The 24,554-nt window shown below is 40.4% G+C and overlaps 1 protein-coding gene and 1 long non-coding RNA gene across 2 annotated transcripts; both read left to right on the top strand.

Annotated features, from left to right (window-relative positions):
- Positions 1-26: 26 nt before the first annotated feature.
- On the top strand, positions 27-11,935 carry YPEL5 (yippee-like 5 (Drosophila)). Its single transcript, XM_010577754.1, has 5 exons — positions 27-2,668; positions 2,788-2,852; positions 3,035-3,186; positions 7,970-8,142; positions 9,817-11,935. The coding sequence occupies exons 4-5, from the start codon at positions 8,002-8,004 to the stop codon at positions 10,039-10,041; spliced, it is 366 nt and encodes a 121-aa protein (XP_010576056.1). The 5' UTR covers positions 27-2,668; positions 2,788-2,852; positions 3,035-3,186; positions 7,970-8,001; the 3' UTR covers positions 10,042-11,935.
- A 2,822-nt stretch (positions 11,936-14,757) lies between these two features.
- Positions 14,758-22,106, top strand: LOC104838160. The gene is made up of 5 exons (XR_775039.1): positions 14,758-14,825; positions 15,587-15,656; positions 17,095-17,200; positions 20,351-20,458; positions 21,955-22,106. It is a non-coding gene; the product is annotated as an uncharacterized LOC104838160 (long non-coding RNA).
- The last annotated feature ends 2,448 nt before the right edge of the window (positions 22,107-24,554 follow it).

Here is a 24,554-nt window from a genome sequence, read left to right as displayed (position 1 = left end):
AAAGCCCCGCCCCGTCCCCGCCCCTCGCAGAGCGTGGGTCAGTCCCCCCGCCCCCCCCCCCCACGCCGCCGCTTCTGGCCGCCCGCCCTGTCGTTCGCGCTGTGCCCGGTTAGGGCAGCAGCGGTGCCGCTTGACGCATCTCTCCTCTCCCTTCCCGGTTAGAAGGTGCTGCTTGTTCACCGCGCCTTGGAGACTTACTCATCGCCGAAGCAGCCCTGAGTAGAGCCCGTGTCCCTGCCCCACAGGTGACTCTCAGGGGAGGCCGGTTGTCAGAAATGGAGTGGTAGTTGTAACTTGCTGTTCCAGCAATGAGCCAGCTACGCCTGTCAGCTCTTAGGTTGGATTTTGCCTGTGAAAGTATGGATTCTCAGGGAACTGAAATATTTGGCAAGCGCTTTTTTTTTTTTTTTTGCGCTGGAAAAGGCTCTAGTCAAAGCAAAAAGGAATGCAAAGACTGTCATCTGTCTGTTCGTTTGTTACTCTGTGTACAGACCTCAGCTGTACTGTGCAAACAGATACAGATTAGATTAATCCAGCGTGCTTATTTACGAATAAAGGCTGTGTTTTGGACTAATACAGTGATAGAATTTAATAAATTATTGTTCTTTATTTTCTTTAAACAGTAAACACGGTGTTAGGGTTAGATTGAAGGAGTAACAAAGCAAGTACACCAGTCTCGTGAGAGAGAAACAGGGCATGGCTCAGAGTGGTAGGTGTCGCAGAGTGGCTCTTGATGTCAACAACTAATGGCAGTAGATTAACCATTAGCCTAACTAATGTTTGTGACTGATGGCAGAAGGTGAGAGAACTTGCTCTGTCGTAAAGATTCCCAGCTGGTTCAGCTATATAGCCATATATATAACTATATAACAGTTATATATAATCCTTTTATGTATAGACTCATTCTGGATAGCTGAATTCAGGTAATGTTTGTGACAAACGAAACTGTCCATTTTTAAGTGTTACTTTCTTTTTCTAATGTTAGTCTTTAGAAATATTATTTGGAGGCTTCTGTCATCTGTTACTTTCACTTCCGTAGTTGTGGAAGTACTTAACTTACAGAATGCAGATCTAATTGTTTATATATAGCTTTTAATAATAATGAGTGAGTTTCAGCTGTAGCTGCTAAGTGCGTGAGGACAAAAGAAATTGCACCTCAGAGCCCTGTAGAGAAGACAAGAACAGATGAGATTTGTTACTTATCATGTGACAGACTGAGAGTTGTACACATGCACACAAATATATATATGTATATATATTTAGCATTCCCTCTGCTGGTAGTCATCACAAGCTTGAAGTCTTGTTGTCCAAGTTAGGTCACTGGTTCATGTTTGTTTACTATCATTTGACCTATGTTGAAATCTTGAGTTGCTCAGCTCTTGCTGAAATACGTAATTTGCTTAAGCAAGTTTTAACTTAAAAATATCTTGTTAAATGTGTAGAGGAAATGCCTAAACACTGTTAATGTTTGGTAGCAAGGCTCTCTCTTTAATTTTGGAGCCTTTACCTATGTTTAGGAGTTTCCTAGTTAATATAAAATTTTCTTGGTGAGATGCACTAAGCATATTCGCACCCTTTCTGCCAGTTGGATGTAGTTTGTATGGAAGTTTAGGTGATCATTGTCTTTTCACCATTTCTTTAAAGCTTGTTTATTTGATTTTTTTTTATGACTCGTGAAACGTGTCTACGGGTGAAGATTTGTATCACTTCAGCACTAAAATGAATGAAAACAAAATCTAAATTTAGCCTTCTGAATGCTGCAGAATGGATTAATAGGCAAAAGTTGTCTTATCTGCTTAATTAGTATAAGAATAAAGGTATTACAAAAGCAGGAAATACAGCTTTCTTAAAAACAGTTGGGGAATTATGAGAGGAAAAGGTGATCCTTTTCCTCTCTTAGGGAAGGGAAAGGGGAAAAAGAAAGGGGAAAAGAAACGAGACAGGAATAGTTGCTGCTTTTGAACTCTTGTAGTGGCAAAGAAAATTAATCTGAGTCTGATACCATTTGTAAACTAAGACTTTTATATGTTATCTAGCAAGAGTATTGTGAGGGTGTAAGTTACTGTATGTGGGATGCTGAGATATGGGGGCTGTATTAGAAACAAGCACCCAACTGTATGGCTCTGCTCTCTGTAAACTTGAAACAAACTATGCTGTATTAGTGTTTGCATGCACCAATATAACGTTATGTTGACATATTTAAATGCCAGTATTACAATGCGAAACTTTTGCCTTACCTAGAAAAAAAGCCAGTTTGCAATAGAAAATTATACTACTGTAACTTGCACAAATGCAGTTTCATCCTGCACGGCAGCCTGTTCTAGGCGGGTGCTGTGCACTGCATCTGGGCACAGCTTTCATTACTTTGCCAAAGCCTCTTCAGTCGTTTGACTGTATTAACTTCGTTGTACAGTTTGCTACAGTAGCTGGATGGTTCTAATGAGCATAGCATACTGTTCCAGTTCACTTTCTTACCTCACATTTGGCTATGTGTGGTGCTTTCTGGTAACGAATTCTGCATGTAGGCAGAGGCCAGAGGCTGGGCCCTGCTTACTTCAACAGTCACCGAAGTCAGTGGCAGACAGGTGAATCTCAGACCTCCTAAGAGACTGACCGCATGTGTATTTTCAGATGCACGCCTACTTGTGAACAGCAGAAACCTGGGAAGGTAAGGAGCAAGTTTTTTGGTTTTGGTTTTTTTTTATTTTGCTTACCCAGTGATTCTTTAATGTGTGGTCTTGTGTAGCTGTGCTAAGTATTCTTTTTCCTCTTTTGTCCATCTCTGAGATGAGAAAAGGAAGCTTAAGCCCGGTTCCTGAGATGTGAAGATGAAGTTTAAGTCTGGTTCTAGAGTAAGTACATCTTGAGAATGTTTTACTGTGCTTAGGGGAATGTACAGTCCTTTTTCAAGGGGGAGAGGGTGTTTGTTTGGCTCACCATACAAAGGAAGGTGTTTTCAGTCAATGAAATGGTGAAAGAGAGGCTGTCATAGGGCTTTTTTTATCCTTTAACTAGCAGCTGTTTTCTGTTGTAGATCTGAGATGCAGTAGATGGTGCTGAAGCAACACTGAGGCTCCTGAAATATCCACAGTCCAGTGCGTATATAGAAAGTGCCTGCTGGCTCTTCCAAATGTTGACGGTGCTGTGTCTTCAAGAGATGCACTCTGGGACAAGAGAACACTGACTGTTAGTTTTAAAAATGTTAATAAATAATTCTTTGTGTTACTTTTTTGTTCTTTATTGCTTGTGAATGTAGGCAGATGAGGTAGTGCAAATACCAACCAAGTAGTGCTTCGGGTGGTTTCAGCTCTGTGTGCAGATAGTGGTCACATTTAAGCTGTTGAATGTCAGCTCTTTGACAGCTGTTGCTTGGTGTTGCCAAAATCAACACTGAAAGACAGGTGGATGTTTGGGAGGATACTGCTCTAGAAATACATATTATAGCACACAGCCACAGTGCTTGTGTTTCCTGTCTGTCCGTGCACTCACTGGGAGAAGCATGCAGGCAGGAAATTTTTCACAGTACAACTCAGAAGTTGTATCAAGGTTTGAACTGTCAAAATAACGGACTGTCACAGCAAGCCTTACTAGCTAGGTAATACGAGATATCACTGATTGTTCTGCTAAAGGTCCTCAAGAATTCAGGTTGATAGTGCTGGTCAGGGTGCCAGTTAATGACACAGTGGCATCATCTCAGTTTGTAGAAGTACCTGTCTCTCTGAACTGTGTAGATTTGACCAGTGGTAGATACTTTATATCCCTTTAGTGAAAGTAAATATGCCTGCCTTTTTTACACTGGAGCCATTAATTTAATATTACAACTTGTGTTTGGTAATTTGCATGAGGACAGGGTCACTAGGACTTCATCACTGACACATACCCAACAAAGAATGCGTAGCTGACTTTAAAGATTAAATCATGGGCCAAAAAAATCTCTGTTCTTTCCTCAGCATTTGGTCTGTGAATAACCAAGATTCCTGTCCACCGCTTCTGAAAATTCTGCTAGTAGCATGATGGAATTGGTGTGATGTGGTAGTGTCACTTTCTGGGGTTGTGAATAGGAATAGGGAACCTGACTGGCTCTCTGAACCAATGGAAGTTATTTTCACTGTTTTTAAGTGTAGAGAGTGGATGAATGGGTAAGTGCACTTCTAGCATTTTCCTCCCCCTAATTGGAGGATCTTATGCTTTAGAAATGCTTTTATGCTTCACAATTCTTTGGCTTCTCTTCATTTCAGAGAGCCCTCCCACTGCCTATAAAAGCTGCCTATAAGTGGCTTTTTTCAGATCATTTATGTATGTGTGAACATAAATAGACGCCCACACCTTTTACATGGAAAGTGAAAACTATAGGAAAAAAATTACGCAGTTATTTTGGGTGACTTTGTACACACCACTTCTGTATGTGAGGGTTATGAGCCTGAGAGCAAAGGAAAATTGCTTTTCCATATTCTGTTGTGCTTCTGTTTTTTCCAGTGTACAATAAGTATACCCTACAGGATTCAGGATCCTTACGTAAGGAGAGAACAGTCTTTATCCACAGCAAGTACCTTCTGAATTGGTCTTAGAAGTGAATACTCTGTTTTTAGCTTGGGGAAAAAGAACAGAGAGGGGAGAGTGTGAAATGATTTCAAGTTGAAATTAACTTCTCTACCTTATATGAGAGGAAAAAGCGAAAGTTCCTTGTTAGCTTATTTAGAAAATTCATGGTCAAATGCAGCATTTAAAGGCTGCCTTCCTAGCAGTCATTTTGTAACTTTTTTCCTACTTTTTACTACTGTGAGCAGTAATACAAAGACTAATGTAAGGTGACTAGTTTTATAACACTTCAGCTGGACCCTTACAAATTCATTGAAATCCTGTAGGAATCAAAACTGAGAGCTAATGATAGTTGTAGGCTGCTATCTCTTTTGCCTGAAATCTGCCAGGGGGCAGTTAAGTGTAGAGATTATTTTAAACATTGGACATTCTAGTAGGATTACATTATTTTAGCAGCTTCTTAAAAAAACATACTCGAAATCTAGACTGTTTTGACTTTTACAATGCAGATTGTAGAATTTAATTTTCTAAGCTTTTAAATGTGTATTTATTTATTTCAAGAATACATGTTTTCTTACGCACTGTATTCTGAAGAAAATTATTCTGGTACCAGTTGGTTTATTAGATTCTGCTGTAACTTTAGTCTGAATTCTCACAGCCTTGTGCTACCATCAAATGAATCTTGCTTTGTCTTTCTCTTGGGACCCAAGTCTTATTGGAAGTTTCTTTCTCATTTAGATACTTGATGAGGTTACTTTCAGCTTTTTTGGGTGATATGAAGAATTGAAGATTTTAGGCCTTATATTACTAGGCAGGTTTTTCAGCCTTATGTCTTTGAACATATTTATTTATGTATTTATTTTAATGTTTAATATTTTCAGGACTCACAACTTCAGTCCATGCATAATGCCATATCCAGAAGTAATACATTTGTATGTTGCTTTGACTTCAAACTTGCTTGTAAGAATTACACTTGCGCTCTCTTCTGAAGTATTTAAATTTTGGTTTCAGTGACTCTAGGTTACCGCTTTTCTGGGTGCAGTAACATGAATTATGTTTCTAGATAGGTGATGTATTTGCATTTTAAGTGTTCAGATGCGTATTTTCAAAATGACATCCTTTGTAAGGTTAGTCTGTTAAATGGATCTGTTCTTGTCACTTACTAATCTTAGTGTTCATGTTGCTCTTGGTAGAAGAGAGGGATGTTTTTGGATTTGTTTCATGTTAGCTTCTAAAAATACTGACAGGGTGAGCATTGTGTTTACCCTGAAAGAAATACCCTTTTGGATGTTGATTCCATCCAATATTTACATTTACATTTACAATAACTTATGATGGGTTAATTGTTTTTAATCCACAATACAATCAACACAAAAATAACATTATCCAAAATTAGTAAGGATGGCACATGGAGATAGGCCAAGTGCCTTATGGGCATATCTGTCACAATTGCCTTTATTGCTTGTATTTGTGGTTTCTTCTGGTTGGAGACTTTGACTGATAGTTGTTTATTCATGCTTATTGTCTGTTGATTTTCCTTCATGCTGTCACTATTCACATTTTAATTTTTCTTTTGCCCTCGCTTGCTAGGAAAGATAAAGGCATATTAGAAAGGTATAATGCTTAGAGAAACTGAAGGAAAACGCTTACTGTATTTTGACTGGAGTCACAAGGAGTCATACCCCGACATTCAGCTAAGTCTCTGAAATATTTTTATCAAAATCAAGACCTGTTTTATTTATCCTTCCAAGAAGAGAAATGGGTATTATATCACCTTTAAAGGAAAAGAGTCATTCCATTGCTTTGAATTTTTATGTATCCTTCAGATGGGATACAGAAGACTAATAGTGATGTGAAAAATCTGAATGTAAGGAACTTGTGTTAAAATCACTCTGTTCAATACTAGGAACCCTTTTTATTGCCACACATTGTAAGAAGACAATATGGTGAAATAAAGCAATTGGAAAAAAAATCAGGATGTCAGTGACTTATGATTTTTACATGTAAAAATGATATTTTAAATTTTGTGTGTGCAGGTGCATGTTTTAGTCCATTTGCTTTGTGCATGTCAGAGTAACCTTTAAGAAACTGATTCCCTAAAACTGGAAATGGGTTTAATTTAGGTATTTGCGCTTCTTAAAGTCATTTGACATAGAATATTCAGCTTGATGAGCACAAAATTTGATTAATTTCTCTATGAACGGCACACTGTCTCCTGTTCTGAGAAGTAAAACCCACACAACTTTAATATTACTGTGTGTGTCAGTTTTACTTTGCATTGCTGTGCATGACAAAAGCAGAGACAACGCTCTTTTTCTGATTCCACATATGAAGCATAAATGGAGGTATATTTAACTTGTTTAACTATAGATGTTTAGTCATAAAACTTCTGCAGTTGGAATGGAAATAACATAATTTAGTTCCTTTGTCATGTTATCTCATCCTTCGTGATTTAAGTTTTCAGCTGTCTGGTATGTTCTGTGCCTACCTGCTAGTTAACTTTTTATGTTAGTTGGTATAAAGTTGGTGAGATACTTTAATTTTCCCAAGCAGTGAAGAGGTTTATTTATCAGGTACTACAGATCTGCTGCTATAAACTTTCTAAGCTCTCTTTTTCTGCTCATTGGAGTTGCTCAGGTGTTTTAGTGATGATGCTTTGGAAATAGCTTGGGTAAATGAGACAGTATTTTGTATTTAGATTAGACAGCTTTAAATGTTTGTATATAAAACTGTCTGGTGTAAAGACTGGGTGGATTGTTTATTGTATACATATGTATATGAAACCAATAAGTAAGTGTCAAGTCAAATACAGTAGCCCAGTCTGCTATACTGGAAGACTAAAGCATCCTGGATGGTGGTGTTGTGTTGTGTGCATGTCATCAATTGTGCAAAGCTGAGGGGAAGTGACAAAATACATATATATTTTAAAAAAGGGGGGGTGACTTGGGAAAATTAAACTATAATTGTCTTGGTGACTCAGTGTACTTCTCAGTGCTTCATTTCCCAATGCTGACTAAGATGAGCAAGTCGTCGGGAATGGAATTTCAGTATTGTATTAAAGACGAAAAGAAAATAGGGAAGAAATGGAAGCTTTTGAGTTTAAGAACTATAGGGTCCAGTAGTGGTCTGCAAATGTCTGAACTATATTCTGAAGGTTTCAGATCATGTTTTGCTCATTTACTGTAATTAGTTCGTATCTAGGTGTGTTATCTTATTGGTAAGATGGTCACTTTTGGAAAGAACTTGTCTTGAGAAAGGATGAACACAGTCTATAAGTTCAGTAATTCATCTATGAAAGAAAGAACCTCTGTAATCATTAGCTGAACTTTTTTGCAGAATATTCTGCCATATATATGGGGTGGTTTGAGGTTTTGGGGTTTTTTTTGCTGTAATGCTTTTTTTTTTACGTGATCTTTCCTTTTGCTTTCAGGCCTTGAGTATAAACTTACATAAGTTCTAAAAATGGGAAGAATTTTTCTGGATCATATTGGTGGCACTCGCCTGTTCTCCTGTGCAAACTGCGACACGATTCTGACCAATCGTTCTGAGCTCATCTCCACTCGTTTTACAGGGGCCACGGGAAGAGCCTTTCTTTTTAACAAGGTTAGTAAGAAGCTGAGGGGGAGCTACTATTTGCTTTTGAAAAATGAGTTTGTGGGATATGAATCTATCATCAAAACTAAAAAACTTCTTGGCTAAAGTGTTGTGTGATTACTATTTTAATTTTTTAATTCTTATTTTTTTCTATTCGGTGGTTTTTGAAGTCAAATTAGGCATTTACTATTGATAGCAAGCTATCTAAATTAGTTTATGTGCAATTCTAAAAGACTATAAAGAGGATTGTGTCTGTAGAGACATCATGCCAAAATGCGTGGACTTTTAACTTTGGGGACTTCTGTAATATGAACCTCAAATTCACTGTGAGAGTATCTTTTGTCTATCAAAGAGTTTCAAAGGCATTTGCACTTCTACTCAGTTTAAAAAAAAGTCTAGACAGTATTCTGTTTAATTTCTAAAACACATCTAAGCTAAGAGTAGTTTGGCAACTTTAGGTGACTTTAATCTTTTACAGGCAATAATCTAGTTTAGTTCAATATTTTTTTAATTTATCAAATTTGATTTAATTCAACAAATTGAAGTATGAAAGTAAACTCTGAGTGAATTGTAGCATTATTTATTAACCCTTCCATATAGACTTGTCCATTAGACTCATTGAAAAAATAGTGATCATGCTTTGCTTTCTCACAGTGTTCCTAGTCATGTAATCATTGGTGTATTTTGGTTTGGTTTTTTTCTTGAAAGCCATTTGGCCGTTGTCAGAGTTGGTAGAGGCATCAGTGATGTCTTCGCTTAACTATGCTTGGCCTTGAGATTTCTGATGTGCTGAATCCTGTCAGTAATATTTATACGTAAGTGTTAGGCTGCATAGCTACAAAAGAGCTGTGCATCTGATTTCTTTCTCGCCCAATAAGCAGTGGATCCTGGGGTTCAAATTTTTCTTGTGTTACATAGTGAGATTTATTCACAGAAGTTTGATTTTTACATTTCTGCAGTCAGAAGCCTTACAGCTGAAGGAGAGAGAGCAAGCACAGTCAGGTGGAAAGTTGAGAAAGCAGTGCAGCACCATCTTTTAGAACCCCACCACATATTGGCAGTTTGGATATAGTTCTGACATCAACTTTTCAATGAATTATACCTGGTTCTATGGTGTTGCTGCCTAAACAAGTTAAAAGTATATTTTAAACTGCCAAGATAGCACATAAAAAAAAAAGGCGAATGTTTAATGCCTGCATTGTCAGCCACTAAGTCTTTCTTTTTCTTAGATGATTGTTTCAAAAGCACCCCAAGATTTTTAAAGAAGTACCTCTTTTAATATTTTGGTTCTGATTTCTGGGACTAAGTGAGCACATCAGTTGCTAGAAGTAGGTTACATACATTACAAGGGTATTAATATCAATTAGTTTACAAGCTATTTACCAGGAATTTCTCACCCAAAGTTGAACACAGTACTCTGCACTCTCATAGATCTTGTGATAGTATTTCATGTCTCTCAGTTAAACAGTGAGGAATGTACATCCCCGTGAAGCACATCTTTGAAGTGTAACCTTCTCAAGCAGGAGATTTTCAATAGCTGTTGACTTACTACACTGCAGTTTTCAGTTCACATGCAGTGCCACAGGCTCTTTTAAAATGTTGATAGTCATGCACCTTATTACCAAGCTTTGCTCTAGGTGGACTAATCCTTTCTATTCCTTATCCTCTGTATATTTGTCTCAGGTGGTAAATCTGCAATACAGTGAAGTTCAGGATCGGGTCATGCTCACTGGCCGCCACATGGTTCGAGATGTGAGCTGCAAGAACTGCAACAGCAAACTGGGTTGGATCTATGAATTTGCCACTGAAGACAGCCAGCGCTACAAGGAAGGTCGTGTTATCCTGGAAAGAGCATTGGTCCGAGAGAGCGAAGGATTTGAGGAGCATGTTCCATCCGACAATTCCTGAAGAGGCTTGGGTCTCTTCTCAGGTTCTCTTCAATTGAAACTCAAAAATAATAAAATCAACAAAAAAATCTGCTTACATACACTGTCACCTTAGCATCAGAGTCGGATTCATGGACTACAGACTGGGAAAGATTGTGAGAGTATTTCAGATGGAACCTTCCTTTCTTTATTCCTTTTATATTTGACTTTCCCTCCAGCAGCTGTTTGTAGAAAGAATGTTGTGCAGATGCTGTAACTTTTTCTCTCTTGCATTTACATCTGTTAGATTTGAGTTTGTATCTACAGATACAATGGGCTAAAAGGAAAATATTTGGGGGATTTGTCTTTTGTTAGAGAGAAATTCAATGAGTTTTTTTAGTTTGCACAAACTGATGTCAGCATAAAGTTATTTTAAAACTACAGATGTTTTTTAAAAAGCATATTCCAATTTTTGGCTTAAGTTTTTAGTTAGTTTTTTTTTTTTACCCAGTCTTTTCACCTGATTTGCTAGCTAAAGTAAAGAGATCCGAATTTGTGCCGAGTGCTAAAGGTTCAGTGTTGGTACAGCTTGGGCTGGCCCTTGTGCCATATTCTTGTTGAGGTTGATTGGTAGCACAGAGCCCATTATTTCTTGTCATTCTTGACCCAAAGATGTCACCATTCCTTGTTTATTTGTGAAGTCCCATTCACCATGTAAACTGGTGTTGATTGGAAACTATTCTTGAAATAGGGCAAAACTGCTTGGCTTTTTATAACTTTAACTGATGTAACTTATAAGCATAGTAATAATATAAAATAATAGTTGTCTGTTTAGTCTTGCGTTGCTTACAAATCAAGCTGTGTTTGTAATGATAGGGATCCACTGAGAAACTACTGTTTCAGTAGTAATTTTTTTTCGTTTCTCTAATCTCATTAAGTAGACAGGGAAATGCAAATCTTAATTCTTCTTCAAGTAGCTTTCTTTAAAGCCAGAACTTCCTATGTTAAACACAGCTGCTGTGTAAAAGGAGAAGATTGCCAGGATATTTGTTCATGCCTAGAGTTATGCAATCTGCATCTCTTGAAAAGATAAACAGCTTGTTTTCAAATGCTGCTTCTGGTGTTGAAACCTTTCTTTCAACTTTGTTGAACCTTTTCATTGTGATGTTACATTTTTATCTTTCTGGGCAGCAGTACATGTCAGCCTAGTAGTAACTAGTGACTTGGATTCCTGCTTTATTCTTGTAGAGGTCAGCTCTGTTCAAAACAGTGATCTTGCTTGCCTTTTTTAGCTCTTCATTAACTTAACTCAAGGGTGCCCAAACACTTTCATTGTGTCTTAAGCCATAAGTTAAGATCTCAAGGGCTGAAATTTATTTGAATGTTAGATATGTATGGTTCTTTATCAAAGATACAAGTTTGGGTTTTTTTCTTATTGGATAAATTGTTGTCAATGTGAAATACATTACCCATAGATGTACGAGAGCGGAAAAAAATCCCACCCAACCAAACAGATTTGGGCTCTGACCTTTCAGAAGAAGTTTTCTTCATTAGCCACAGCTCCATATCTGAAACTAAATTGTGGAGGGTGACTATGCAGAGTATTTTTCTTAATTTTTTCAGTTGCCAAGTGGCAATTTGGACACCCCTGACTTGAATCTACTGCCTATTTCATGTAAAAGTAGCTTTATTATAGAATTGTCACATAGAAAGAAAACAGAGTAGATCACATACCAGAGCTGTGCTTGAATCAAGCTGCTTAAACAATAGTGTACTTGTGCCTCAAATGAATCGGTTTTTGCACTGAGTACAGTAGTACCCCATTATCTTGTACTTCTGTCCTTCACAGACCCTAAAAGCCCCATTAGCATGGTTCTCTGCAGTACTTTTCTTGTACTTCTGACATTACAGTACAATAAAGTATGTTTTGTCCTGAATTGATATTTGGCGTTCTTTTTGAGTCATTTTCATGGAGTCTGTCAACTGAATGACGTAACCTGTCTTCCATTCCCTACATTGAGTAAATCATCGAGTTTCTACAGCAGAGTGACAAGCTGTTGATGAGCATCTCACTCTGAATAGGTGACAAAGGAGTGTACTGTTGATTTTGGAAGGTGCTAAGTAAAACTTCATGCATACCATTTGGACACTTGAAAGCCTTCAATTTACTCCTGTTAAAGAGAAAATAAAACTAGGAAATTGCTCACTTAATGGAATTCAGGGTGTCAAACGTCTTTCCCTATCTTTGAAAAGACAGCAAGCTAAGCAAAACTCCAGCTTCTGCAAGAAACGTGAAGTTTTAGCTTCTGAAATGGCTTAGGAATTGGGAATTTGTGTATCTGGAATTCTGTGACCTTTTTTCTTTGTGTGCAAATGTTAGGGAGAAGCTGCCTGCTAGCAGCTGGTCAACTTCATAAGCTGTAGCTGAGGAACTGAGGTGAGAGGATCATTATATTGGTGTAATGGAACCTGAGGGGCTTATTCTAACTTAGATTAAGACCTCTTCATTTTGGTAAATATTAGACTGTGAGATATTAAAGATTACTTTCCCCAAAGTCTATGATTTGAAAAACACTATTGAGGTAAATTCATTAAAAGCCTATGAGACTTAAGCAAGTCCACTGCAGCTTTAAAACAGTAGACTTTGGATTGCTCTTTTAGCCTACATGCTGTTCCCTTCCATATCACCTTGGTGGCTCTGTGGGAGAGTTTAGCCTCATAAATTTTGACTGCTCCTCTTTGAGACGCTTTGTGTGTGAATACAGATAACTTTATCTGTAGGGAACAAGCTGGTTGGTTACAGTACAGCTAGCAACAAAGAAGACATTGCTGTTTGGCATTAAATGTTATTTTGTAGTAGTGCAGTAGCCTTGGATTCCCGAACAAGGCATGGCTGGCACAGCAAAATGTGCCACTACAGTGAATTTGTGCCTGCCATGTGACTGTGTGCCTATGCGGTCTTAGGCAAAGAAGGTAGCAAGGAAATTGCAGTGCACAACAGACTCCACTGTGTGTTTATGGAGACCTCACAATTTGTGCTCTTAGGCTGAAGCTGAGGCTGCAGCTTGTGCTAGCAGCGGTGCTATGACTTTCGCCTAATGTTAGCTATAACAGGGTTTACATTACGTGTGCTATGATCTCATTCTGTAGTTGCCGTGTAGGTGTACCCAAAGTGGAAGTACTTCATTAAGGCTGTTGACTACCATTTCAGCAAAACACAGCTTTGGGAAGATGAAGAGATTGGATGGTGTGTTTGTGGATTGAAAAAGCATTTTAATTATGCTTTCTGTGGATGTTAAAAAGAACTTTTGAAATGGCATATGTAACTTGTGGCTCTGTTAGAAAAGGTAGCATTACAGTGGGCTCTGGGGCTGGCTATGACACAGGCTTATTCTTACAGGGCAAGCTTGTCTCTACAGGTTTCTGCCAGAGCCGTATGAAATAAAGTCCGCAGATCATCAATGGATTAAGAAGTAAGAAACCAGTGAAGCTGCAGTTCAGGACACAATTGCCAGGTATAAGGAGGAGGTGGCTGGGAAGGTTATGGCATTGGCGTGGGAAAAGGCTAGTTGGTTAATCAACCCTATTTTAGAAGAGAAACCTAAGCTGTGATGTTGCAGTACCACTCTGCAAAAGCCAGAAATAGTGTGTTGTATTTCCTTCTTGGGTCTGCCTTCACTTCTTTAACAAAAAATAATAAATAAACAAAAAATCCAGTGAAGCTTGGTTTCCTGTGAATCTTGAGGGCTTTGCAGACTCCCTGATGCCTGACAGGGACAAAATGCTTCAGACTTTGTAGTTTGCTTTGGGCACTGATTAGGATCGCTCTCCAATCCGGGCGTTGTTTTTGCAGGACTTGAAAGACCTAAGCAATTTTGAGACCCCTCTCTTCATAAGCTGGAGTTAAAATTGCCCAATAACTTCAAAAGATCACTTTGAGTGGTGAGGAGGGGTATGACCTGATTGATGATGTCACTGTGTAAGCCTTTTTCTTCTTTCAGGAAATCTGACATATGGCCAAAGAAAATGAGCTCCTGCCTGTCTCATCAACTACTACATGGCAAAGACATTCAACAGCTTCTGATGAGCCTAATTTTGGCAGCGTGGAGCTGTTCCTGGTCTCATAGTTACTTCCTTCACCACCTTTCTCTGGTGTAAGGCTTTCTGGTACGTGTAGGAAATTGCAAAGGGAGAAATCTCACATTTGCCTTCCAGCCTTTTGTTTGTTTACTAATAGGGTTGTTCTTACCTGAATGGATTTCTGTGACACTAGTAAAACTGCTGGCAGTCTAATGCCAGCCTGTCGCTAGGCAAGGGCCCTTCTGGCAGGGTATTAGTGACATTATCATCTCTCATCCTCAAGCTTGGCAGAGGTTGTTTGGGAATGATACTTGACTGAACATCCTGCTCTGGGTAGAGGTGCTGTGAAGGAAGACCTCATTCACCCTGTTCACAGGACACTTCCATTCCATTGCTATGCTACGTCTCTTTCCATCTGATGTTACTGTATGTGTGATCTGCTTTAGTTTGCATTGCAGCTCCTCCTTTTAAAAAGGAGGTGACTGTGCAACAGCAGTCTGTGCCTTTTAAATGTGGCATTTCTCTCTCAAGGACCTGAAATTCCTAGTTTGGTACAGGCTGCTCTGCTGCTCAATTGGAAGGGGCGGCTGTGTTCCTGTTTGACTTGTTACTGCAAAAATAAACCCTGGCACTTGAGAAACCCAGATAAAAGAGGAAGGAAAATATTTGTGTGTGAGGTGGGATTCAAGTCTTGACTAAACCAGACAAATTCATTCAGAAGCAGCAGGGGTGGGAGAAATTCTAGAGGTAAGCTTGCACCTTTTCTTTATGACTTGTGTGGGTTCAGGGAAAGTGGAAATCACTTGGGCATTGTGGAGGATCTAAGGTCCCCTGATAAACAGAGGAAGAGACTGAATGTGAGCGCTTCTGTTTCTTTTGAGAAACCTTATTGAATGTCCTCACTGTAGGACACTGATAATGGGAAGTACAGAACCACAGCTAAGTTTCTGGCCTCTTTGTGTTTGGGTGAAGGCAGCTGGAAAGTATTTGTCCTTCAAAGTAGGCTCTGTTTTTGTTCTCATTATCTGAAGCATTTAACACTATCAGAAACTTGCATTTCTTATAGAAGTAAAAAGAGGAGAAGGAACAAAAAGCTATGGCATTAATTTACAATTCCTAATTGTCTGACAGGGGCAGGTAGGAGGGAGAAGGGTGTCCAGAAACTTACATTTTGACTCTGCCCATGAGAGAGATGTGTGCTTACCTGACGTCAGGATCCAGTGCTGTTTCTCTCTAGGACTCAGGGATGTGGAATTTTGCTTTGTCCTTTTGGAAGCATTTGATTTGACTGTTGTAAACATTTACGAGTGTTTGAAACAGTAAGTTTACTGAATTACAACAGACTGCATGCCATAGTTGTTTGCAGACTAATGGCAGATGTTGCAATAGATGCAGTTGGTGAAATGGGGAGACCGCTTTCCTACTAGGGGAACACAAAGCAGAATGGCTGGCTCATACAAGGGTGCTTAGCCAAAAAACTGCCTGGTGACTTTCACCTGTCCTTGCAGACTGACTGAGTAAAACAATCCCCTGTCCTTGGAAGAGTTTGAAGACTATTATTCTGAGCACAGCTACGTGGTGAGTACAGAAGGAAGAAGAGGACGTTTGTTACTTTTCAGGGGTAGATCTTTGCTCACACGCACCGTCAAGAAGGTGGGATGCTCTGAGGGAGGTGGTGGCAGCTCAGGTGCATCCCCCAGACAGGGTGCAGAAACAGCCTCTGTGGCTATGTTGCTGCTGGTATTTGGCCAGCAGATCTTTCTCCCCGTCCTACCCATTTTTATTAGGTTTGGTCTGGTCTTGAAATCCATGTGCAGGTATGCTTTAGTCCACACAGTGCAGCTGCCCATTCCCTTAACTAGAGCAAGTTGCTTAGGCTTCCTTAAGGCAATCTTTCTGCTTTAGGGATTAGGGGGAAAGAAAAACCTACCTTAGCTCAGTCAGCACTCACAGATGTATGTGGCGAAATGTATGCAAAAAAAAAAAAAAAGCCACAACTGCATGAATCTGTAGTGATTGCTGCACCTTCTCTACAGAATTAGCACAGTTTAAGGATTTGGGGAAATGCCTGCTTTTGGCAATATTAGAGGGTCACTTCTAGTATCACTGTACCAGCACGATGGATTAGTCATTGAAGCTCAGAAGGGATCGATGGACTGTCTATTCCATGTCTCCCTGCTGAGGAGGGATTAGCTTAGTGATGTACTCAATAAGCCTCCATTCTTGGGATGAAGTTTCTCAGCGTGATTTCTTATTGTAGCTGAAAGTACATTAGAAAGATACGATTTAGGTCACAGAAATAGAACACTTAAAAAATGCCAGATTTCTGATGGATTGGGTAGCACATGGTTATCCTGTCCCTGCATACGTGTGGCCTGGGGCTGAAAGTGGTATGTGATCACAAGAGTAAGGATGGGATAAGAGTAAGGGTGATGCATCATCACCCTTTTGTAGATATGCATTGAACTTGTACTTAAAACCTCCGTTCCACCATTCCTAACCCTGGACTGTTTTACTTTTTAATAATTTTGTTTCTAAAGGTGATTTGGATATGAACTTTCTAATGTGCATTTAAGTGGCAAAAGTAAAAGAAACTCAGATTAAACATTTGTAATTGCTGGATTCTTCATGACTGGGATTTGAACTGGGAACCCCATTATGGTGCAGTAACCATTACTACTTAAGCTCCAAGGCTGACCGCTACTTAACCAGCAGCTGGAGGAAGCTTTTCATCAAAGAAGGCTGAGCAGATGTCAGATCTAGGCTTTAGAGGTTTTCTTTTGATGTAAGGTCTCAGCATGGGATAGGGAACTTTTTTTCAGTTTGTATGCTGGTTCAGGTTAGGTTGGGGGGCACTGGGGTTTTGTTTTGGTTTTATTTGGTGTGTCGTCCCCCCCCTTGATGCCTGGAGTTGGTGAATTTTCTGCCCATATAGGACTTTGGAGGAAGAGATGGGAAGATGAAAATTATTCTGTATTTCCTACCCAGACTGCTTAACTGACTCTGTTGCTTCCAGCCTCCTGAGTTGGGAAGATTCCTGCTCCATGCATGTTCCCTGTCAAGGAGAGAAATGCCCCATGATTCAAGCGCCACATTTCTGGGAAAGGAAGGAGCAGTTGGAGGTAGCTTACTGTCTTTTTCACCCCGCTTCATTTGCTCTATCAAGCTGCAGGTAAGCTCAGGGCTTCTGGAAACTTTGGCTACCTGTCAAAACAAACCTGAGGCACAGAAAAACAACCGCTTTTAACACTCAGTTCAGTGCAGATTTAGGACAAAAAATTCCAGTGTTTGTATGAAACCAAAAATAAACACGAAAGCTATTTCCCCCATAAAACTCACTCCAGCAGCTTTGGTATTTTTATGTCAAAAGGCTGAAGGAGCAGCTGGTGAAAGTCTGCCACAGGGAGGGAGGGGAAGGCAAAGGCAAAGAAGGATGCTCTGCCAGAGGTTTTGCAGTTGCTGGCAGTGTTGATGCTTAGATATCGGGTCCAGGTGCCTTGGGGAAGGTGGTACTCGTCACTGGCTCCTTTACCTGTCTCCTCCTTTTCTACCCCTTCTCTCCCTGTTCTCTGCAGCCCCGTTGTGCTTTGTTCCTCCTCCTGCAGTCTGTGCTTTTGCCTCTTGTCATCTCCCCACACTGCCATTCATTCCTCTGTCTCCTTCCCGCCCTGCTCCTTGCATCCCCGCTGAGTTTTCAGCAGGTGACCTCGTTCCTCCCCGCATGGCATCAGAGGCTGCGGTTCTCTGGTGCCGGGCTCAGCTCTTTGCTGCAGGCTCCTCCTCACCCCTGCACTGTGACAGCAGTGCTGGTGGCGTGGTCGTGCGGTGAACTGGCGCAGGGAGAGAGAAAGGCATTTGCTGGTCCGATTCACTGGGCTGTCACGCAAACAGCACATGCAGCCATGTGGGCAGACTGCTGGAGGTGATGCAAAGAGCAGCCAAGGCTTGCTTGCACTGGCACTACCTCTGAAATCAGGTTTTCATCCCTGCCCCTTCTGTGCTGCCAGAGAGGCGTGAAGAGCACGGACACAAGTGAAGTGATCTGACTGTTCTCAGTTCTTGCTTTGGTGGCACAGGTGCTCAGGAGAGACGGGTATGGCGAAGGCTCTGCTCATCTCTTCTGCATGGGGCTGGTGCCCAGTGTGGATGAGGAACTGAGCTGGAACACTAACACATCGCTCTGCAGACACACAGGCAAAAGGCATGCACTGGTGTGAGAACCCTACCAAATTCCAAATTTCAAGGCCCTGCTCCAAAGTATTGTGTCACAAAATTTTTTAAACAAAGTAATTGGACACTTTGTTTTAAATGGGCAAATTATATACATCCCCTGAGCCTTGTTTTCAGAAATGCCTAACCATTTCTAGATGTACTATTTTAGAACATAATAACCTATCCTGAAGCAGACCTCCAGCATGGAAAACGTCAACCCAAGTGTTTAATGCTTGGTAAGTAAAATTATAACCAGCTGAAAAACAGCTATGTATTGGAAAGTGCCAAGCAGTCTTAATTTACGAGTCACTTTTTGCACAGACACTTCAGTTTTCCAGAAAAGAAAGGAAAGCCCAGCTGCCAACAAGTGCATCAGTTTGGACAGAGGAATGGAAAACTACATTTTTGCTTTTCATTTATTGTGCATTGATATCTCTCTTCAGGATGCATACATACATCTGGTGTTTCTTGTCTTAAATGGGTAGTTGTATAAAATCTAGCAGAGGCCCATGTTTTTGTCCCTCTTTTAACACAGTAAAATTGTTTACAGTATGGTCTTAGAAATTGCTTAGTTCAGTGACCTTTTCCAGCACTGACTAGCTGCCAAATAATCAGTGCTTGAAAGACTCTGAACCTGATTCTTCTCTCCTTTACACTGTTGGGTTTTTGTTGTTTGTTTTTGTTTTGTTTTGTTTTGTTTTTATCTTGTCATCAGCTGACTTCATTGGAGCTACTCATTCCCTATAGGCTTGGTCTAAACAGAAGAAATATATACGTATCTCTGTATATATACAGAATATGTATACATATATATAGAGAAATTATATAGAATAGAAATAAAATCATAGTAACTGGTGGGTTTCGGTTTTACTTGACATTGTGCACACGTGCTGAGATTGCTAGTCTCCTGAAGCGTACTGGTAAGCACCTTTTCCCTAAAGAATACCTCTGCAGGTGTTCTTTAGAGTTTTGTGTGACTTGCTGTTAGCTGTAAATTTTCCCATCTGCACCAGCTAGAGGACCAGACCAAAATCTTTGTTGTAAGAACACTAAACCTTTTCTTTTTGTAGGCAGTACAAAATATGATCCTGGTTTGAGGTCCGAGAACTGGCAGCTCAGGTGAAACACATGCTCTAATCACTCACAGCTTCAGCTTGACACTGTAGCATTAAGTCAAAGCAGTGTCCTTTCCTACTATTAAGCTTAGTAACAGATGTGATCAGTTTTGGAATGACTGTAGCAAATCATCGCAGTTTTCCACACTCTATGCCATGTGCTGCGCGTGCTTATATTTGACAGGTGAGAATGACACCACCTAGCATTTTTATTTAAGGTTTTAACCCAAAGACTTCAAGGCCTTTTACAAAAAAAGCTGAGAATGACTACACACTTTTGCATATGGATGGTCAGAGACTTCAGATGATTCACCTGGAGTCCACGCTGTAGTTCTGAGGTCTTACAGCTTGTGACTCTGAGAGTGAATTGACCCTGAGTAAAAATCTTTACCCATTGACGTTGGATTGCTGGCCTTTGGTGGCAGGGAAATGCTGCTTGGTGAAGGCACATTAAGGAGGTGTAACCTGAGGTTAGTAAGGTTATATTATCCCAAATATTAACTCAGCTGTACCTTATGGCAAGGCTTAGACTGGTGCTGAATTAAAATGACAGTAAGCAATGAAACGGTGTCATTTTTTCCGTCGCCTTTCAGAATGATTCCTTTTAAGTCCTCTTAGATAAACAGTTTGGTAATCTGCCATCTTCATTTCTTCCCTGCCTTCACTCCTGTCTTTTGTCTCCATCTGTTCATCACAAGCTGGGCGCTTCTCATCGTGACATCTTGCCAAACCACCATCCTCTTTCTTGAAGACCTTTTGCTCGCTGGTCTTCCCACCTACCCTGACCTTCATCAGGCTCCACCCTTCTCCAATCCCACCATATGCGTTCTTTTCTTGGCATCGGCTGCTCTCTGCATCCTCTTTCTACTTCACCAAATCCATGTTGTTTCTTACTAGATCAAGTGGTGTTCAGAGCTCTTACTGACTCTTTTTTTTTTTTTCTAGGTTGCAGGTAGGATTGGTGTGAAATGTGCCAGAGACTTGAACAAGGGTCCTCAACAGACGTTCCACCTCTCTGTTTTGAAACTGATCCTGGAAGTCTTTAAGATTAATGTAGGATCATTTCCATCGCTCCCTTAACAGATGCAGTACTTCTGACTAGCCTGCTGCCTCTATGCTTTGAGTGTATCTGATTACCATCCCCAGCTTACCCTTAATAAAATCCCAAGCTGCCCTGGTTGCAGCTGGTGGGGTGTGATAGAGGTGACAAAATTAATTTACAGGAGGGGAAGCAAGCAGTGGCAGGGACCCTTGCATAGAGATACCATTCTTTTCCTCCCTCAGCCTAAGAAACAATAGAAAAAGAGAATGCTGCAGCTGGGCACTGCAGTATGTATCCGTAGATGGTGGATTGCCTTGCATACTCCCTTCGATACATTTTTTTTATATAAAGGGGCATTTTGTGCTCCTCTGATATTTGATGTGGCCAGATCCCAGAGAGGAATGCCAGCCACTGTCACACGTCTACTACATCTGTTGCTTCATTTGCACGTCCTTGTGGGATAAATCCAGCCTCTCTGCAAAGCACCAGTGTTCCACACATCAGCTCTATTTTACAGGTTTCAGTTGTTAAGAAAATGCTGTTGCAATCCCTTCCCACATCATCTGTGAGCTGACCCTTATGGGGTGGTCTAAATCCAGCTCAGTGCCAGCTCGCCTCCTGGGGGCATCTGCATCCCACCCCCCCTTCATTAGCTTTACAGTGAGATGTGCCCATTGTAATAATCAAGGTTTGTGTCTGAAAAATGTTAATGGCTGGATATATACCACATGCCATACGTTATCAAGGCTGTTTTTTAATGAAGAGCTCTTTTCTGACAGCACAAGGGACTCTGTGGAAGGTTCAAGATCCAGAAATGTTGGGGAGTAAAATATGAAGCAAAATTTGGCAGCCTGCAAATTATTTATTACGTGGGAGCCAAAGAAGAGCGGACTTTCACTGAATCACTGCAGCCTAGAAATGTGGTCCTGCCTGCTTTCTTAGCCTTTGCCAGGTCTCCTTGCCTAACTGTTAGCTGAGAGCGGTGGGCACCCTGCCCTTACTGGGAAGAACCTTTCTCTGATAAGTGTACCAGGGCCTCGAGACAAACATATGTCCTTAAAAGCTTTTCCCCTGAAAATTGTGGTTTTATTTCCCTGGTTGGTCAAAGCTGCTAATGAAGATGATTTGATTTGTCCTTGCAGAATAACTTCAGACCTCCTTCCCAAGGAGGCTGCAGTTGTAATTTGTGATTAAGGTATTGCAGTGTTCCTGGCAGAACCAGAGGTCCATGGGATTGCGGGGGGATAAGAGTTTGTGACTGACTTGAAGGATATATAATATCTGACTATAATCTTTGGAGTAAAATACATCTGTGTCACTTCAAGTTCTCAGGCCTGATCCCAAGTTTGTATTTGTTTCCTTCCAAAATAAACCTCGGGTCAGGTTCTTCCCAAAGCTATGCTTCACCATGGTTTATTGCAACATCAAGCTTTCAGACAGACGTTGTTAGTCTCATGTTGGTTGAAGAGGTATTTACAGGAAATCTAAAGCAACTTTATTTCCCCAGGGTTCCACACTGAGGATGTCAGATTCGGAGCTTTCTAAGGAAGCTGCTGCCTTAAAATACGCCAAGAGAATTCCTATTGTTCAGGTGACATAATGAGGCTGAGATGCAAATGCAGAGGGAAGCAGTAGCTGGTATGTTTTGACTGATTCCTTTTTTTCCTGACACCTTTTTTCTTATTTTTCTTTCTTTCTTTTTTTTTTTTAAATAATATGTTTTATTGGGGAGAATAGAGGAAGATCAGTGGCCAGCTTCTGACTGGTGAAGTTGGGATGTACAGCCTGCACAGAGGGTGAACGTGACTTAACGCCTACATCTGACAGGAACTGATTTAGACAGTTTCTCTATCTCTGCAGAAGGCTGCACTGCAGTATTAAATATCGGTGCCTGATTAGTTCCCCCCTCCCCCTTTCTCAAAGGAGGAGAGGAGGAACAAACAGAAGTTAATAGCTGGTGGCCAGTGCATTCACTGTAGCTTTATAAGCACTGAATTGAAGTCCTTGCCCCAAAGTGTGTGGGTCGGTTCTGATATAAAACGAGGTCCCCTTTGCAGACCATAAGCATTGCACTGTGGGGAGGGGGAGCTGCTATAAGCATCGCCCCAACCAGAAATTCTGCTTAGGACCACAGCAACACATCTGAGTCAAGCTTCATTGAACCCAGCACATCCTCACAGACTGTTTGAATGAATCAGCGTTTACCAGCATCAGGCTAAATTTTGTTGAAGTCCTACTTGCATCAAGTGTAGTCAGAAGGGGGACAGCTGGTACAGCCCTGGAAATGAAGATGCCTCGGGTCCGTGCCTAGTTCTGCCACCAGCCTTCTCCTACAACCCCTTTCCTACAAGGTTGTTTCACTTTTTGTCCTTCAAGTTACCTCCATCCTGTGTAAAATAAGAGGACTATGAAAGACCTAGAAGTTGTCTGTCAAAAGCATTATTTTGTCAACTAAAGAAGCCATGGCAACATAAAGCTACAACAGTTTCCATCACAAGACTAATTTGAGTCACTTACTGCCTTTGAAACATCTGTGGTGTGGGCTAAAAGTAGACTTTTCTACCAGAATTGAAGTACATTGAGGGAGTCACAAAAAATATCCCAAAATAGGGGGAGGAAAGAGGGAATATCAGATTGGAGAGGGAACAAAAGAGTGCAACAACAGTTATGAAATGCCTCAACAGTTTCCCTGCTTTTGTTGTTGTCATCCTTCTTCCAGCCAGACTGATGTTTTTACTGGATTAATTGAATTGTGATATAGTGAACAGAACCACTGTTGAGACTCTCGTCGTTAAGATTCTTAATACTAACAGCATTCCTGCAAGGAATTACCTGCACTTGGGGGTTTATACCACTGCTTGCTTCTGTAGGGAGCGGAACGTTGTAGGAGTCTTACCTGAGGGCTTTATCCAGATGTGTACCAGTTCCTATTTTGCCTTTATCCTACGTTATGCTAACATCTATCCTCCCTGCATTCCTCCCTGTTCTAGGAATGCATCTATTTACAGATTGGAAACGTGGGAATAAGATCACAAGATGACATTTTACCTCGAAAAATGCAAATATATGTCCTAGAGGGGGAAAAAGTTGCTTCCTATGAGAGAGATTTGAAACATCTGAAATAGCTGAGATGTAGTGGGGAACATTTCAGACATGACTTTGTGATGTGACTAGCAAAATATGCCAGTCTGGGGCCTGCCTGTATGAAGGCAGCATGCCCTTGGACACATCACATTTGCTTGGATCTGTAAACTGCACAAAGGATTTTTATTAAAGGAACACATTTCTACAATGCTTTTCACTTGATTATCTCAGAGTGCTTTAGTAGGCTCAGAAGATGCTGGGGAACAATCGACACAGAAGCTGCGCTGTAAATCTTGCAGCGTTTATTTCTGTTGAAGTCATCTTTTCTTACTCCCTTTTTATTCGGACATCAAAAGGAAAAAAACAACAAGATGAAGGCAAAGGCTGAGGCTCACGCCCAATGTTTTTCTCTATCATTTTTGCCAAAGAAAAGAAGAAAAGAAACAAACACCATTGCATGTAAATAATCTTTTTTCTTTTCCTTGCCTGCTTTTAGACACGCTTTCATTGGTTCACTGTAATTAGGCAGAAAGTACTGAAATGGTTTATATGTCAGACCTAACAGACAATATTGTAATTGTACCATTCTTTTAATAGATACTTCAACTTCTGAAAGCTTTGACTCAAAACCTTTATTTCAAATGCACGCATACTTCAGCAAATTTCAGAAGTAATTGCCAGTTTCATGGTTTGTACCTGATATTAGGTTGAGCTAAAGCCAGGATTTGAAAGTTTTGAAAAACACGGCTCCAGATTTTTTAGTCAAAGGCCATCTGAGATAATGAGCAAGAAGAAAGGAAGAGTGTTAATGTTTTATGGGTCAGGTGTGCAGGGGTGTGATATACTTGGTGCTTTTAAAATATGCCAGAAAGTCTAATCCCAAGGCCAGGAAGGCAACCCAGCAAGCAGAGGAATTTGGATGATAAAAGAAAGTATCAACACAAATTGATGACTGCTGTAGTTAGGGTGCGCATTAAGGGGACTTTAACACCCCCTTAAAGAGAAATAAAGACTGTGCAGTGT

Source organism: Haliaeetus leucocephalus, unplaced genomic scaffold, assembly GCF_000737465.1.
Source record: "Haliaeetus leucocephalus isolate CR32 unplaced genomic scaffold, Haliaeetus_leucocephalus-4.0 Scaffold577, whole genome shotgun sequence".
Classification (NCBI taxonomy): Eukaryota; Metazoa; Chordata; class Aves; order Accipitriformes; family Accipitridae; genus Haliaeetus; species Haliaeetus leucocephalus.
The sequence above is the reverse complement of the archived record's forward strand: the minus strand, read 5'-3'. Positions and strand labels throughout refer to the sequence as shown.